General features: G+C 33.4%; 1 protein-coding gene across 1 annotated transcript; it reads right to left on the bottom strand.

Annotated features, from left to right (window-relative positions):
• Positions 1-340: 340 nt before the first annotated feature.
• Positions 341-16809, bottom strand: LOC139493381 (opine dehydrogenase-like). The gene is made up of 2 exons (XM_071281754.1): positions 16686-16809; positions 341-1674 (listed from the first exon to the last, which is right to left on the bottom strand). Exons 1-2 carry the CDS (start codon positions 16699-16701, stop codon positions 446-448), a joined length of 1245 nt encoding a protein of 414 aa, XP_071137855.1. The 5' UTR covers positions 16702-16809; the 3' UTR covers positions 341-445.
• Positions 16810-16947: the final 138 nt, after the last annotated feature.

Below are 16947 nucleotides of genomic sequence, written 5' to 3'. Positions count from 1 at the left end.
GTCTTGTTTTGTTTCGAGAACTTTTTAATTGCAATTAAAGATTTCTGTTTTAGGCATTTCTGATTGAAACCCCGCCTATTAACATTTTGGATGATGGGCCATTGAACTAGGGTTTCGATTATGCATCTAGTAGTTCTAGAAGACTTTGATTGCTGGTGTCTATTCAATTGCAGCACTGGCGACCATATCGCGGCGGTCAGTTTTTGATGTTTGAGGGAGCCGGAGTGTCCGGAGAAAACCAACAAAATTCGTCTAAAAAATGACCAGCATCTAGTTAAACTACTTAGATCACTCGGCCATCATGGAAGACTTTGATTGTGATAGGATTCAATACAAATGAGAAAATAACAAAGAATTTTATTTATGCATTTGCCTTTAAAATAGACATAGGAAGCATTTTCCTCAGCTTAATCATATTCCGAAAAAGGAATTAAATCTAACAACATTACATGTTAAAAAGTTCATCTATAGTATGCAAGCCATAGGATTGAGGAGCTCTTGCAGAAGCTATATCTTTCCCAGTAAGTTTTGAACCAACAATGTATTCTTTGTCGAGCTTTGTCTGTGCCCATGCAATGATTTTGTCAATTGTTGGTGTTTCAACTCCTGCAATTTCAGCAATCCCCTTCATTACTACAAGACCGAACGGTACATCTTCTGATGTATAACGGTAGTTAAAATCGGGAACAAATTTCCCATCCTCTGTGGGAGTCATTGGATGAACAAGTCCATCATATGCTTTATTTGTTCGCATTGCCATCATTAAAGAACTTTTGTCCGCTACCTGGTCTTTGTAATAAATTTTGTACCAGTCAAAGATATGAATTACTTCTGACATATCACATCCGTTTCTTAATTTCGCAAGTTCTTTTGCTGTTGCTAGTACTTCATCACTGACTTTGGACAATAGTTCTGCCTGAATTTCGTCAATACCTTGATAAAACAAAGGTTTTTCGGGTACTGGAGTTCCGTCCCAGTCTCCCCACTTACCGTATAACAATGGCGGATGAATAATTGATTTTGCCATTAAGTTTACTGCAATATAATTTTCAATAACTTGAATGTGTGGCTTTTCTCCAAGAACTTCCTGAACTGTTTCTACGACTGGAAATGAAAGATTACATTCGCTACCAGTTAAAAAGGACATTCCTAGTGATTCTTTAAAACCAAGAATTTGTACATGCTTTCCAAACTCTAATATTCGGCATGCCCATGGTAAGGATTCAAGTGACGCAATAGTACAGGTACTTGCCTTTTTGCCTAGCATACTCCTGCATTGAAACTCGAATCCTGCCTGACCTGGTAACCCAATTATTAACGTATTTGGCTGTAGATAAGGTGTTATAGTTGTGAAATATTGTGCATGAGCGAAGGCTGGGACGACAAGGAAAACTATGTCAACTCCTTCCACAGCTTTTGCAGGATCTTTTGTGATAATCGATGGTTTGGAAAGAATTTCGGATTCGGTGCCATCGTTGTAAGTCACAGAGATTTTTAAATCATTGTCTTCCAAAAGTTTTGTCCATCTCTCAGCCTCGTCTTGAAACAGTGTTAAAACATTGACGTCCAAATTCTCGCGAGACGCTGCTAGAGCAGATAAACAGTGTGCTCCATTACCACCACCACAAATAAGTATTCTACGTTTAACAGGTCCTGCTGGCATTACTTCGGTAACTGGAACGAGAAAAAATTGCAAATGAAGTAAAATGTTTACATAGTCATAGGAATTTAAATATTCATATCAATACTTGGTAGATAGTTCAGATACCTTGATATCACGAAATTCACCATACATAACAGTGAGTTGTAAGTCTTTATCTTTTCTTGACAAACATGCAACTCTTTATTGTTTGTCTTATATTTGATGAAATCTGCCTTTATTTAATGAATGGCTATTATCTATTTTAAATTTATTGAACCATCAAACTAATTTTTGACTCTTCACATTGAATTCGCGGATTATGTAAAATGTGAAGAGTCAAAAATTAGTTTTATGGTTTAATAAAATCAAAATAAATTATTGCCATTAATCATAAATAAATTTCTATCAAACAGAAGGCTTAAAGAACTTTTTATATTATTTATATTAACAATAACAACGTACACACATGTTGGCGTATGAATACACAGCGACAGAGTGAGCGTGTCGCCATAAAAATTGACAACATTGAAAACAAAACTAATAATTTTAACCAATCAGAAGACAGTTAATACACCAAATTTATTTATTTCCATTTGTAAACTTTATCACTTATGTATTAGATCAACATGTAACGGGTAGAATTTTTTTAAGTAACGGGCATCAAACTGGGATTTTTTTTGAAAAGTCAAGGAAAAGGTTTATTACGACTAGTCACAAACACATAAACAAATATTTTGGATGGAACTTAATTAAATTTCTTTAATTTGATATTGACGGTCGATTACAATGCTTTAGGGTTGTTATTTTACCTGAATTGTATCAATAGGTTTGTTATTTCAGGGCCGTAACTACATTGAGGCAAATGAGGCAAATGCCTCATGTTTTAAATTTCAAAAAAAAAACTAAAACAAAAGATTGTCTTCATATCAAATTGTTTTCATTTGAGAGCCTTGTTGTTACATGTATAAGCCAATTGAGTCATCAAGCCAAATATTTTAACAGCATTATCAAGAAAAACGTGTATGCCAAAATTTTCTGTGCGTTCTTTGCACGAGTCTGGAACAACCTCCACCAATTACACTAAATACAGTAAGAACTTGCTCAAAGATATTACTAAGTCACCGTTGGAAGTATTTGATACTTCAGATTGTGTTATCAATAGTTTTTTATTTTTTCTCTTTTAGTAGCAGCGACAATTTTCATTATTTCGATTTATAAGCACTATCCACCATTGCTCGAAATAAAACCATACACAATGTATTGTCTCATTTAGGTAATACTTGGTATCAATGGGACATATTTATCAGCCTTTTGTTATTGATTTCCTTTAAACTTATATGGGTAAGGGACGACATCAAAAGATCAATGAAGGATAACAAACTTGTTTCAAATAGTTTGGGGTGGGGGTAAACATTGTTGCAATTTTTGTTTAATTGACATCGATTTTACATATATCCTTATTGGTCATTATATGTTAGGAGGGGGGTAGTTGGTCAATGAAAAAACTATGTAAATTAAGATTTTTTTTTATCCTACATTGAACTTTTGATGTCGTCCCTAATTTTGAACATCAAACGACATATTTTCTTTATTTTAGGACTTGAATAGATTAAAAAAAAAAAATTATAGGACTGTATGTAAAAGCACTGACCGAAGCACATTCCGCTTTATATTTGAAAAAGTGCGCACGATCAACGCTTTTACGACCCTATGAAATTATTAAAGAATCATTCGATTCATTTTAATTATGTTTTCATGTAACAACAAGGAAACTAAGAGTCATTTCAAGCGTCTCGTTTGTTTTTCAATATATTTTAACATTGTCACGGATATCACGATAAGTCATAGCTGTTGAATCTTAAATATGATATCAAACTTCCTCGTGATTGTTGTTAGCCAATCAAAATTACGGATTATGGAACATGCATGTAATGTAATCCTTTTAGTACTAATGCAATTTTAGGATAGATGTTCTTAATAATATTCTTACGAAGATTTTAATTTTCCCCAACATGCTATTTATAGTCGAACATCATGTCACTCTATTTAAGATATTGTTAACTTTTTATACATGCATAGTTACTTGGATGGACAGTGTTCTCATTGGCACACATTTTGCTGGTCCATAAAGCTCAAATGACGATATTTTAGTGAACGATAGCAGAGATGACACGAATGTGTCAATAGATATAGGAAGATGTGGTATGAGTGGCAATGAGACAACTCTCCATCCAAGTATCAATTCATAAAAGTAAACCATTATAGGCCAAGGTACGGCCTTCAACACGGAGCCTGGGCTCACATCGAACAGCAAGTTATAAAGGGCCCCAAAATAACTAGTGTAAAACCATTCAAACAGGAAAACCAACGGTCTAATCTATATAAACGAGAAGCATGGGTGAGCAGTTAGAGAAAATGGACAAGAACTACATACAGAAAATCAAAACCTGAAGATATATAATAAATTTTATGTGAAAATGACAATGAGAATAATGGTCGTTGTATTAACGTAGTCAGGTCGTAAGAAAAGCGTGATGAGGACGGCAAGGGCGTTCTAGAATCGTACTATGGTCTTGAACAGCTGTTGTAAACGTGTTATAGTCGTAGTGGAAGCGTAGTTGGGTCTCGATGAAAACGTGATGGTCGCAATAACGTCGCTGTAGGTCTCTCCGAATGGAATAACGCTTTCGCCACGCTCTCGCTACGATGGTACAGTGACCTTTGCGATCTTACCACGACCTTAGTGCGCTCTCGCTACGCTTCTAATGCGACCTGATTTCGCCACGACAGCACCACGATTGTTTTGAACATGTTCAAAGTTGGCCACGCTCATCACGATCTTGGAGACCTCACCACGACCGTTATACGAACTTCGGCTGCGATTGTGGCCAAGTGGGACTGCGGTATAACGTAAATTGTTATTTTCGCGACGTCAAACTATGACTTATTGAGAAAAGATTCAGTTTTCGACTGATTTTTATCATTCAAACTTATCTAACTTGAAAACGAGTTCATGGACCCCTCTTTTTTAAAAATGCCATTTGGTTTGATTACGTAAGAACATTATGTGTGCCAATTTCTGACGGAAGGAAAAATACGTCCACAAATCCGAATTTTGAGCAAATATATAAAATTTGGACCTCACTTTACTAAAACAAGTAGCACTTAATGGCATATTTTGTACAGTAATATGCTTACACAGAGGAAGAATACACACGCAATAGAAAAACCATATTTCGAAGGACAGTAAAAAATAAATAAATAAAAAAATATTACTACATCAAAATCTAAAAGACAGAAAAATACTCCAATAACAGCGAATAAACTGTTGTGCTGCATAAGGTTAAGAATTTTATGATCTACTTGTAATACCTGTCTTGTTTTATTTCATTACTTTTAAAATCCGTTCATTAATTTTATCCTTTTCGGCAATGAGGCATCACGCTATAGCGAACTGAAAAAATGCTCTTGTTTAACGTTCATTCATTCATTCGAATTTGATTAAATTTCAATTAATTATCTTTATTAATCAATAATTATTAGGAGTTTCATGTTTTGATTATCTAAAAATGGTAACGAGAACTTTTTTAATGGAAAAAAAATAATATCTTACTATTCCTCAAACCGTAGTGTTATATTTAAAAAAATGTTTGATAGTATTGAACAGATTCTTTTCCCCTAATGATATAACATGATATGTGATGTCTGCAAGTTTAGTGTGGTGGAATTTATAATCAGTGAGTTTAAATAAAGATGTGATCGTCCATTCGATATGAATTTGTTATAAACGTAAGAATCTATCATAAAACTGTTTATTTAGGTAATTTATATTTACGAAATAGCACAATATACCTGTAAAAAAAGAAACCAAAATAGTCTTAGCGGCGTCATGTTTTTCTCTGATTATTTATGGCGTCTTTACAGTTCTTTAGTTCTAAATTCATATTTTTGTTATTTAATAGCTTTTATTGACCTTACTCTAGCTGCCAGAAACTGCAATTACTCTCAGATCTGTACTTTGTGTATTTCTTGTTGTTAGGGATTTATAAATAACCTGCCACGTCCGGTATGTGGGTTCGAGAGATTTTTTTTCTGCTTTGCATTGGTCTGATTTTTATAGTTTGTTTATATATAACACCACAGTTCCGTGTTAGCGGGAAAATTTAGCACTTACAAACATGTTAACCCCGCACATTATTTATTCCAAAGTAAGGAACTATAGTTCAGTGGTTGTCATTGGTTCACGTCTGTCATACTTGTTTTTCGTAAATTATTTTGTTTAAAATTAGACCGTTAGTTTTCTCAATTGAACTAATTCATAGTTTTCATGTCGGGGCCTTGGATAGCAGGCTATACGGTATGGATTTTTCTCATTGTTGAAGGCCATATGGTTGCCATTAACTATACATGATTCTAATATGACGTGCTTCTTTCGCTTTGTAAACAACACCGTGATAAAATTCTCGATATATCTATACTTAGCGCAGACTCCAAGATGTACACAAATGGCTGTTTAAATATGCCTCCCACGTAAATCCACATGTAGCGTAACCTATGTGTAAACGGTTGTGGATTTCGCTGTGTTAACATTTATACAATTGAATAAAACAATATAGAACATTTATTCTGATTATGATGCATAACAAAAAGAATTTACACATTAGAGAACGGAAAAATGGACAAAAACAAAATAAATTAAAATTCCGCGAAATTCCAGTAATGATTTTGGCGCATTAACGTCATTTCAAAACATGACGTCATAGAATCGTCAAACGAATGAAAACGTCAAAGCTGAAGGTTTTTCTATTGCGTTTACCTTCTAAACTCGGATACAATTGCATTAAAATAAAGTATTGAGGTAGGTGTTGCTTGTTTTCTGTTCTATTGCAATATTCGCACATTTACTGATTTCAGCAAGTCAACATGGCGGCTCCTTGGTTACAACATGTCAACAGTGAATTTGACGGTAGCTTACGATAAAAAATGCAAATCTAAAATTGCAAATGTTGGGTTTACTGAGAAGTAAAAAAAGTAATCACATTTTTTTCTAACGGTTAGTTAAGAAATCATTCATGCAGGTTTATTAGATTTGTTATCGAACAGTGGGTAAAATAGAACAGCCACACACACGGTATACCCATCATCGCTTCAGTTTTTTAATGATCGTATTTGTCCTATAAGAATCGAAATAATTCATGGAAGCCATAGATTTGTTGTAAATTTACACATGGCCTGGGCCGTGATATTCGTTAATTTTATCCCTCGCTAACGCTCAGGATAAAATTCGAATATCACGGCCCAGGCCATGTGTAAATTTCCAACAAATCTATGGCTTCCATGAATTATTTCTTAATTACATTCACTTCATTTTTACTTGGTGGATAGTTGTCTCATTGGCAATCATAACACCTCTTTTTTATACTTACAGTTATCTTGTAGAAAATTTTAGGAAGATTGGTTGATGTTTGCTGAGCACTCAGTGGCAAATATGTCATGCATGATCAGAACTAGAATTAATATATCAAATAAGAAGATTCTGCAAAGTGAATTTGCATTGCTAAACGACGTGTCTATGTATTTTGTAAATACAACATTCATGAACTAGTGATCATTTTTGATGTTTCTTTTGTGGTTTCGGTTTGATAATTTGTTATGTCTGGTCGTTTGTAGTCCAAATTATTATAAATTTGCCCTTTCAAAACATCATTATCATGAAAATTCCTAGAACGAGTTTTGTATAAACAATTGTATAAATTTCGAGATTGCATGTAAGTTCAGTTTTTTTTTACATCCTGTGGTATTTGTCGTTGATGCAATATGTTCGTTGTTGTTCTGAATATTGTGTCGCCTTTTGCATTATTAGATTGTGCTTTCTCTGTGACGATTGTTCCTGTGTGTATTTCTGTCACGTAGTGTTTTCATTTCAGCGATATTTTTTTCTAACATTGTCATAAAGCGGGAGGTTTGGTTAGCATTTAACCCAGATTCAACCCACCATTTTTCTTACAATGTCCTGTACTAGGTGTGGCATATGACAGTTGTTATCAAATAGTTCGTTTCTATGTATGTTGGCGTTTGTTTTTGTTGCACTTCAGTGTTCCTGTTGTTCCTATGTTTTCCCCTTGGTTTTAGTTTTTAACCCGAACTTGTTTGCTCTCAATCGATTTATGACCTTTGAACACAGGTATACTACTATTTTCTTAATTTGAGCTTTTTACTTTTATATTTTGGAACTCCTTTGTCTTATTCACAGACTATACATTGGATATTCCCCCTAGCATCCTTATATATTATCTCAAATACACTTCCAGAAATATTTTTTAACAAACAACAAATTTCTCGAAGAGGCGATCACTAACCAATGCATTGTTAATTGAAATTCTGTTATTTCAAATATATTTTCTTAGTTTAACATTCAATTTCCCCATCTATTTCATATGGGGGAAACCAACATCTTTTAATAGTCAAGAATAATATTTTTTTCAAATGGCTTTACAAATTTTTATTTATGATTTTGATGTCATATGCATTTATCTACTAAAAAAACTTTATTGGTGAAATATCGCTATATTATCTCGGATGCGAAAAAAAAATACTTTTGAATAGCACAATTCATTTCCATCACTTCACACACAATAATGACGAATGGATTCTCGTTGCATTGAATGTTTTCCGATTCTAAGGAATAGATAATCGATTATTGTTAATAATCAAGAATATGTTTTCTGCGTGTGAATTCTGTGTTGTAGTTTGTCTCAATGTTCAAAGTGTCAAAATAAGAGATAAACAATGCAAATCGTCGATTTGTTGATATCAATACACGACATAATCAAAATACAGATAAAAAGAAAAATAGAACAGTTTCTGAAATTAAAAGAAAACTCGACATAATATATCAAATTCTGAATCTTCTCAATCTGTCAAACAATCAAATAACTGGGATGTATAGACCACAAAAAAGACAATTTTAATCTACAAAGACTTGAGCTTATTTTTTTTCTGAGACACTGCGTTAAATTAAGATCTGTTCATATGAAACTGTGGAAGACAGGGAAAATGCTGCAAAGACAATTATCGTCTTATCATAATATAGATCATGTTATGTAAAATGTGTCAAAACGCTTTTCTAAGAAATAAAGTTATCCTATTCCACAAATAATTTCAACGACCTAAACTCGGTACTAGTGACTATGGTGAAGTCGCAACTTATAAATTTGAGAAAATTGTTGAGAATATGCCGAAGCTTTCAATAGAAAACAGAAAAGCAGACAAACGTTATAGCGAAGAAAAACATACAGAAAACCTGATATTCTATCTTCATTGGTCTAAAATTTTACTATGAAATCCTTTATATCTATATAACAAAGTAAATTATGACGAAATTTAACGCGAATCAATGTAGTCGGCAGGTCAGTATAATTCAGTTTGAGTATAATAATGCAAGCAGGTAGTTATTCACATGAATAAACATGCGATAGTTGTCATTAATTAGTAGTAATGTTTATCGCTATCTATAAAAATCTGCACAAAAATATTAATACGATGCAATGGTGGTTTTCATCGGCACAAGCAGTGAATTAACCAAACCGGCGAAAAAATTCATAAACATTATGCATATTTATAGACATTTGGCTACTTTGATATTGACCTATACTTATTTTCAAAAAAAATATATTAATACATAGTATATGGCAAATTGTCATAAACAAGCACAGAGTTGATTAAAAAAAAATCAGTGATATATATATATATATATATATATTACAATTATAGAATAGGATCAAAATCTTGTTTGTAAACATGGAGCTGAAGTGGTAAATGTAAACATGGAGCTGAAGTGGTAAACTATCTGACAGTAATATGGTTCATGGACAAAATAGACTTGCTACATACGCAACAATTACTTTCTTGTTATTGAGAAACTTGGATTTATGTATAAGAGTCTTAATGAACAACCAACTGGCAAATTTAATGAGTAGTAATAACGAAGCTAAACAAACAAGAATTTTAAGATTTGTGCTAAAAGGATGTAACTATATCGTCCTGCATAACTTTAAACGAATATTACAAGGAAAATTCATTGGAAACATTACCACAAAACTGTATTAATTCACAGGCACTAGTCTCAGACAAAAAAATCTTATATACCTTAATATAACATGGTATATAAGATTTTTTTGTCTGAGACTAGTGCCTGTATATTAATTGTATAAAACAAATTAATAATGGTTTACACTGGTATTAATTTTTGTCAATAACTCGAAATAAAAAAAATACATTTCAAATAGATAAGGAATGCTAGTTTGTTGCTTGGATGTACAAGTACACTCCAACGTTCACTCTGTGTTTTTGTTAGATGTATTTTTATTTGTATCCATTTGATGAGTTGAGCATTTTTGAACTTTTTTTAGTCTGTTCTCATGTTGTATTATTACACCATATTCCCACTGTAAGGAGAGGGTTGGGTGCCCACTAACATGTTCAATCCCGCCACATTCAGTCAGGAGCATGTAGGTCCGTTGTTGTCGTTTGTTGTTGTGTTACATATTTGTTTTTTGTACATTATTTTGTATATCAGTAAGCCGTTAGTTTTCTCGTTTGAATTGTTTTAAATTTTGTCATTTCGGGTTTTTCTATATATATCCGACTTTGCGGTATGGGCTTTGTTCATTGTTGAAGGCCGTACGGTGACCTATAATTTTTAATTCCTGTGTCATTTGGTCTCTTGTGGAGAGTTGTATTATTTGCAATCATACCACTTCTTCTTTTTTCATAGGATTAAAAATTTAATTATAATCGTACGATTGCCTTACACATTGCTTACATTCACTTCATTTGAACTTTGATGGATCGTCGTCTTTACTGGCAATCATTTTATTTGTACAAACATAAAATTTTATTGTTAACTGGATATTTATACAAAAGATGGCGGAATGCAGGAAAAGGTGATCTGATTTTGTTTCGGTGAAAACGTCAGTCAATGTTCAGAACAAAAAAAATCATGACCAAACCAAATTAATCATATACGAGTCTAAACAAATAACCTACCAGAAAACATTACTTGTACTATCAAACCTTTTTGTAATAAACAACGAAAAGTATAACAGTCTTTAGATTTGTGTCGTGATACTGTCTTTTTTTCATTTTTTCGCCATGGCGTTGTCAGTTTATTTTCGATTTATGAGATTGACTTTTCCTCTGGTATCTTTCGCCCCTATTTTATAAGGACTGTAAAAACATCCGTGAGCTGTATTTATTTATATCCTTTTGCAATTTGTCTTTTTTCGGATAGCCGTTTCCTTGGCAATCATACAGAAATAATTATAAACATACAATACATCTGAACTGCATATAATTCTTTGTACGAGCTTTTATAAATATTGACGATAATATAGGCTCGTTAATCTGACATATATATTTTTTCTTTTAATATCCTGAAATTTTAACCGGACACTTTAACCTTTCGTTATTTATCATTCCACATAGTGGTAATAGTTTTTTGTTTTTTGTTTGTTTTATAAAAATCGACATGGTTAAATGTGGAATGTGGAAAGGACATAAAACAACCTTTACGTAAACAATAACGTTATCATTTCCGCTTCCATAATGCTGAAGTAGAATATCAGGACTGTATGGAGAGTTGTCACATTGGCACTCATACGGGAGAGATTCGTTTGCGCCAAAAATACGTCCTTTTGCGTCACAACTTTTTTTCTCTAATGCTACGTTTGCGCCAACTGTTTAAAAATTACAAAATTACATGGTATGATTTGCGCCAAAAAAAAAAAAAAATACAATTGCGCCAATTTAAAGAAAAACATTCCTTAATGCCCGCGTCACACTGTCCCGATTTTTACGCCGATGGCAACACGATAATGGAAATTTTCAAAATCGGGACTGATCGTATCAAGATCGGGCTATTCGTAGTGCCATCTTTAACCATCGTAGAACCATCGGCCACTTTTTCTAGCCTTCGGGGACAACTTCGGGAAGGGTTCTAAATTTTTTAACATGTTAAAAAATCCCCGAAGGTGCGTCCGATGTTGAGGGTTCGTATTGAGTTCGTATCACCATCCTCACTATCGTAATGTCACCGGGAATGCATCTTTGCACATCGTATTGCATTCGTGTTTCCATCGTTTCCATCGGGCAGTTTTGACATTACGATGTCTACACGAATGAATCACGAAGATACCCGAAGGTCTTACGATGGCAACACGACTTCGTGAAGACCTCGTAATCCCGTCCTGTTGCCATCGAATAAAAGTACGAAGGCGACAAGATGGAACTACGACGGCAATAAATCCAACTAAATGTAAGTTAATTTTCGCGTTAAAATACATTTAAAGTGCCATGCGCGATATGCACCGGTCAGTCTAATATGACAGTTAAGAAAGACGTTCACAAAACATGGAGCTCATATCATATGATTCTATGAGAACAAGAAAGGCGACAGCGTTGTTTCTATTAATTCAAATGGAACAAGAAGAGCAGCTATTACAGGCTCAGGATTTACTTTTACAAATAAAATATTATTTTTGTCAATTTTCCATATCAAGTAACATAATGAAAATCATAAACGCGCCTCGTACACCAACACTGCAGGTACATGTTTATATGGGGACGAAGTCCCCAATAACAGTAGAAAATTCAATAAAAAAAAAATTCGGGAAAATTTCCCGAATTTTTCATTGTACTAATGAACTCAAAATCGTTCAATTTTTTTTATGTCATGTTTTGAAATCCCGGACCTGCGCAGAAATGTACAATGTACTTCCTTTTTCCGGTCTCGTTTATATGAAACTTTGAGTAAAATATATATTTATCAGTCTAGTATAAAATAGGAAGGAACGCGCAATACCAATTTCATTTTTAATAATTCCTTGATATGAAAAAACGTTACCTGATGATAGCGTTTCTTTGTTTACATTGCATATGACGTCATAACTTAAATAACGTCATAACTAAAATCCCTAACAACAGAACCAAAATCGGAAACGTTACGGTATTTCCGTTTCTTTTTCTTAACAAATATAAAAATGTAAGTTACAAAAAAATAATTCATACAGACTTCGTCCCCATTTACAGGTAATGCCTGCCTCATATTAGGGAAACCAACTTTTTCTTCATTATTCTGATTTTTTTATGTATCGTCTGAGTTGTTGTCACACGAATGTTAACTCCATAACCATTTTGTTTTCTATATGTCATATTTGCCGCATTTGTTGCTTTCCCCACATCCTTCCTTTTGTCTATATTATTATGATATTCTCCTGGAAAGAGCTCTTTTTGAATAAAAGGGATCAACGAACCCATTACCTTACCTTTAAGATAAATCAGTAAACATGGGCATAATTATGGGTGATTATTCAGACTAGTGCACACATTTTACAGTTCAAACAAGGCAATGCCGAGCGTGGCATCCCCTCGTATGTAACATATTGGGGACAAATATGGACACTATATTTGTATATACTAGTGTTGTCAACGGTTTCACGGTTAACCGGTTAACCGGTCGAACGACCGAATACCGAATACTAAAAACGCTAACCGGTTAACCGGATTTTTTTTTCAATTTTGGTAGATTTTATATAAATTTATATTGAAATCATTAAATAGTTAAGTTTTATTTAAAAATTGTCATCGTGGTAATTAATTTGACAGATCAATTGTACAGTATATTGATTGCTATTGTTAATCCTAAAAACATAAAATTAATTAGAACTCGGGCAAGGTCTTAAAGAAACATAATTAGTATACATGTTTTTTTAACAGTAACTTAAAATCAGTAATGCGATTAAATTTTAATAATCACTTCATTATTTCATTGTTGATCCAATATTGTGTAAACCTACATCTAAATGTGCAACCTCCGTAGTGCAAGACTTAGTCTTACTCTAAACGAAATACTAACTCAAAAATTGTGAAATGCAAACCAATGTGAATGTACTCAATGTATACGTGATAGTACGAGTAACATGCTTAAAGAAATAAGCAAAAAAAGCAAAGAAACAGATCGTATGGTGACTTATAGTTGTTAATGTCAGTGTCATCTTGGTCTCTTGTGGAGAATTTCTCATTGGCAATCATACCACATCTTCATTTTTATAATTAATCATTTCAAATTGAAACACTCCACATTATTTTCGGAGACAACAAGAGAAAAGGAAAGAATGATCGGTTTCAGACATATTGAATTCTACGAGATCAAGAAGGTTTTATTTTTCAATCTGAAGTTGGTACAAACGCTATAGTTGATACGGTGTAATTGATTATTAAAAGTCAAACTTCGCCAGGAATCCTAACAGGCAAGCTTTATAATGCCAAAGAACAAACTTCAATTCTAAAAGCTTAAATTTAGGAGTTGGATGAAAGGTTATCAAATTGACACTCATACCACATCTTATATCTATGCGTATGGTACTATTGATAAGGCTTTCAAAAACCAACGTAAACTACCGGTTAACCGGTTAATCGGTCGAACGATTATCCGAGTAACCGGTTAGGTAAAAGTGTACGATTTGACAACACTAGTATATACACATGCAGAAAATGGTAAATTGAATATGCATATTTGATACATAAACTATTTTTCTAGAAATCAACCAAAACATTCAGTAACTGGAAATATACCTTTAATATTGTCTTTATAACCAGCAGGTAAAAAAATGAGCAACCAATTCCTGTGTATTATGCTATTTCAAGGAGAAAAACAAGTCCATCTGCATGACCTTGACCTTTGGCCTTGAACGTAAAAAATGTCAGATCATTACAAGGAGGAACAATATACCAAATGTGGTTAAAATCTTTTGAAGCATATTGGTTTTAGAGTGTCCACAAGGGTGATATTGCCTTGTATTACAACTGCCACTGTGACCTCGACCTTTGAACTTTAAAGTCAATAGCGCTTAAGATATTCTTAACAAGTAACACCATACCAAGTTTTGAGCATTTTGGGTCTAGAGTGTCAATAACAATTTTATATACACACAACTTACATGTAGTAGGCGAGGGGATAATAAACTAAGTTTTATAAGAATTAGACAAAAAGATCGATTTCCCGCCATGCATGGCAGACTTGAACAGAAACGATATGTTGTCGAAATTCTGTTCGTATCTTTTAGACATCGTATGGCCATCGCGCCATCATCGTAATCCATCGTGTAGCCTTCGTAATCCATAGTGAAGCCTTCGTAATCCATCGTGTAGCCTTCGTGATCCATCGTGTAGTCTTCGGCTGAGATATGAAGCTTAAATACCCGTCTTCGGTTAACCTTCGTATGTCCATCTTTTGCTATCGTATATAATTTCGGCACCATCGTATAGACTTCGTTATTCATCGTACTTTCTTCTGTCACCTTTTGGTATTTTAACGAGATCGGGACCAACTTCGTACGAACTTACAATTTTCGCATTCGGGTGTCCATCGTATATAAAAATCGGGACAGTGTGACGCGGGCATAAACAAAGAAATAAAATTGAGAATGGAAATGGGGAATGTGTCAAAGAGACAACAACCCGACCAAATAAAAAGCAACAGCAGAGGGTCACCAACAGGTCTTCAATGTAGCGAGAAATTCCCGCACCCGGAGGCGTCCTTCAGCTGGAAACATTTTTCTATTGCAGTTTCCTGATTTGGAAGGCCAAAGGCAATCTAAAAGTGGAGTATAAATTAAATGTCCATTCCTGAATCCATGTATTGTATACAATTGCTGGAAATACTTAGGACAACACTTGAATGTTCCATCAGCAAAAACATCTTCTGCCCCGCATAAAAAGAAATTTCAAGTTAGCTTCCCAACCGAGAATAACAATGCCACTTTCAATATTATTTGCTAAAACAAACTCTTTTTTTTTTTATTTGTGATCACTCTACCTCACTTAAAATTTCTTGAAACTCTACTGAACTTTTTGGTTGGGCAGGGTACAGTTATCTTCTCTCTCTGTACATAGACTGTGTTATCTTTAATATGTACGATCAATATGTGTTCAGGTAAATTGGCGCAAATGAGTTCCGAAAACTGGCGCAATTGATACATTTGAGAAAAAAAAAAAATTGGCGCAAATGATACCCCTGAAAAACAGTAATTGGCGCAAAAGGAATGTTGCCACCCATACAAGATCGTTTTATATCTATGTACTTGTAAAAATGAACATCTTTTATTGTAGACCGGATATCTTAACAATCGATTGCAGGACAAAGTGAATTACGATTTTTTTTCTGATTGAAAACGTCATTAAATGTTCAGAGCAAAGAAAGTTCATGGCCAAGCAGAATGTTATGCCTATGAGAGTCACACAATCTAGAGTCAAGCTATGTATTCCCACTGACACCTGTCAAATCTCTACAGAAGTGATAACAAGATACAATTTATGTAACTGTCAATCTTCCACTTTGTAGAGAACTAATTTTGCCTCCTACATGTAGTATAATGTCGGAGTTAATACTTCTAATAATTCTAATAAATTGTTATTGTAATTTTTCATGAGAAAAAAGGAAGAAAATTTAATTATCAATATTAAAAAAAAGACATCATTTGTTTTGGATTAACATAAAATTCTTTTTTTTAATAAATTTACGTTTAAATGCATGTTCCTTAGAGAGACTAAAGATACAAAATGGACACTCAAACGTACAGTCGAAAAAGAAAACTAAATTCGTCCTGACAAAAAAAAAAAAGACGATAAGACAAACAACAATATACATAACACAACATAGAAATAAGAAAATGCTGTAGATTTTATCTTATCGACTTTTACCATAAGAAAAAAAATAAGCCGTTTCGCCACAAGACTAAAAATAAAAAGTCTATCAATATTGACTGTAAATTATAATGCAAACATAGCAAAGTTATAAAGAACTAAATAATAGTCGTCTTTGTTCTTGAAAATAAAGGTTAGTTTCGGAAAAAAATTATGAAAATAAGTCGAATATACAGTTATAAAACATGATACATAATAACTTATTTAAAACACATTATCGCTTCTGCTTTTTTTTAAACGATGCAGTTGTTAAAGATATCTTTTAAAATAAAAGCCATACCTCTTTTGCTAAGCATACGATCCTCTGCAACAACATTCAGTTAGAAAATTCTGTCTAACATATAGCGATGACGTTCCCAATTCATCACTAATTAGCAGTCGTAGTATAGTTAAGGTCATTGGATAATGCCAATCAATAACTATACTTTACAAATACCAAAGGAATTCCGTTTACTGAAAAGTTGTAAGTAATCAAATTTAAGATTTCAAGGAAATTTGTTGTCATATTAAACAATCTCAGTCGTAATCACAAATTTAGTAAT

The sequence above is a fragment of the Mytilus edulis genome, chromosome 1 (assembly GCF_963676685.1).
Source record: "Mytilus edulis chromosome 1, xbMytEdul2.2, whole genome shotgun sequence".
Taxonomy (NCBI): domain Eukaryota; kingdom Metazoa; phylum Mollusca; class Bivalvia; order Mytilida; family Mytilidae; genus Mytilus; species Mytilus edulis.
Note: the sequence above shows the minus strand (reverse complement) of the source record. Positions and strands in the feature narration are given on the sequence as shown.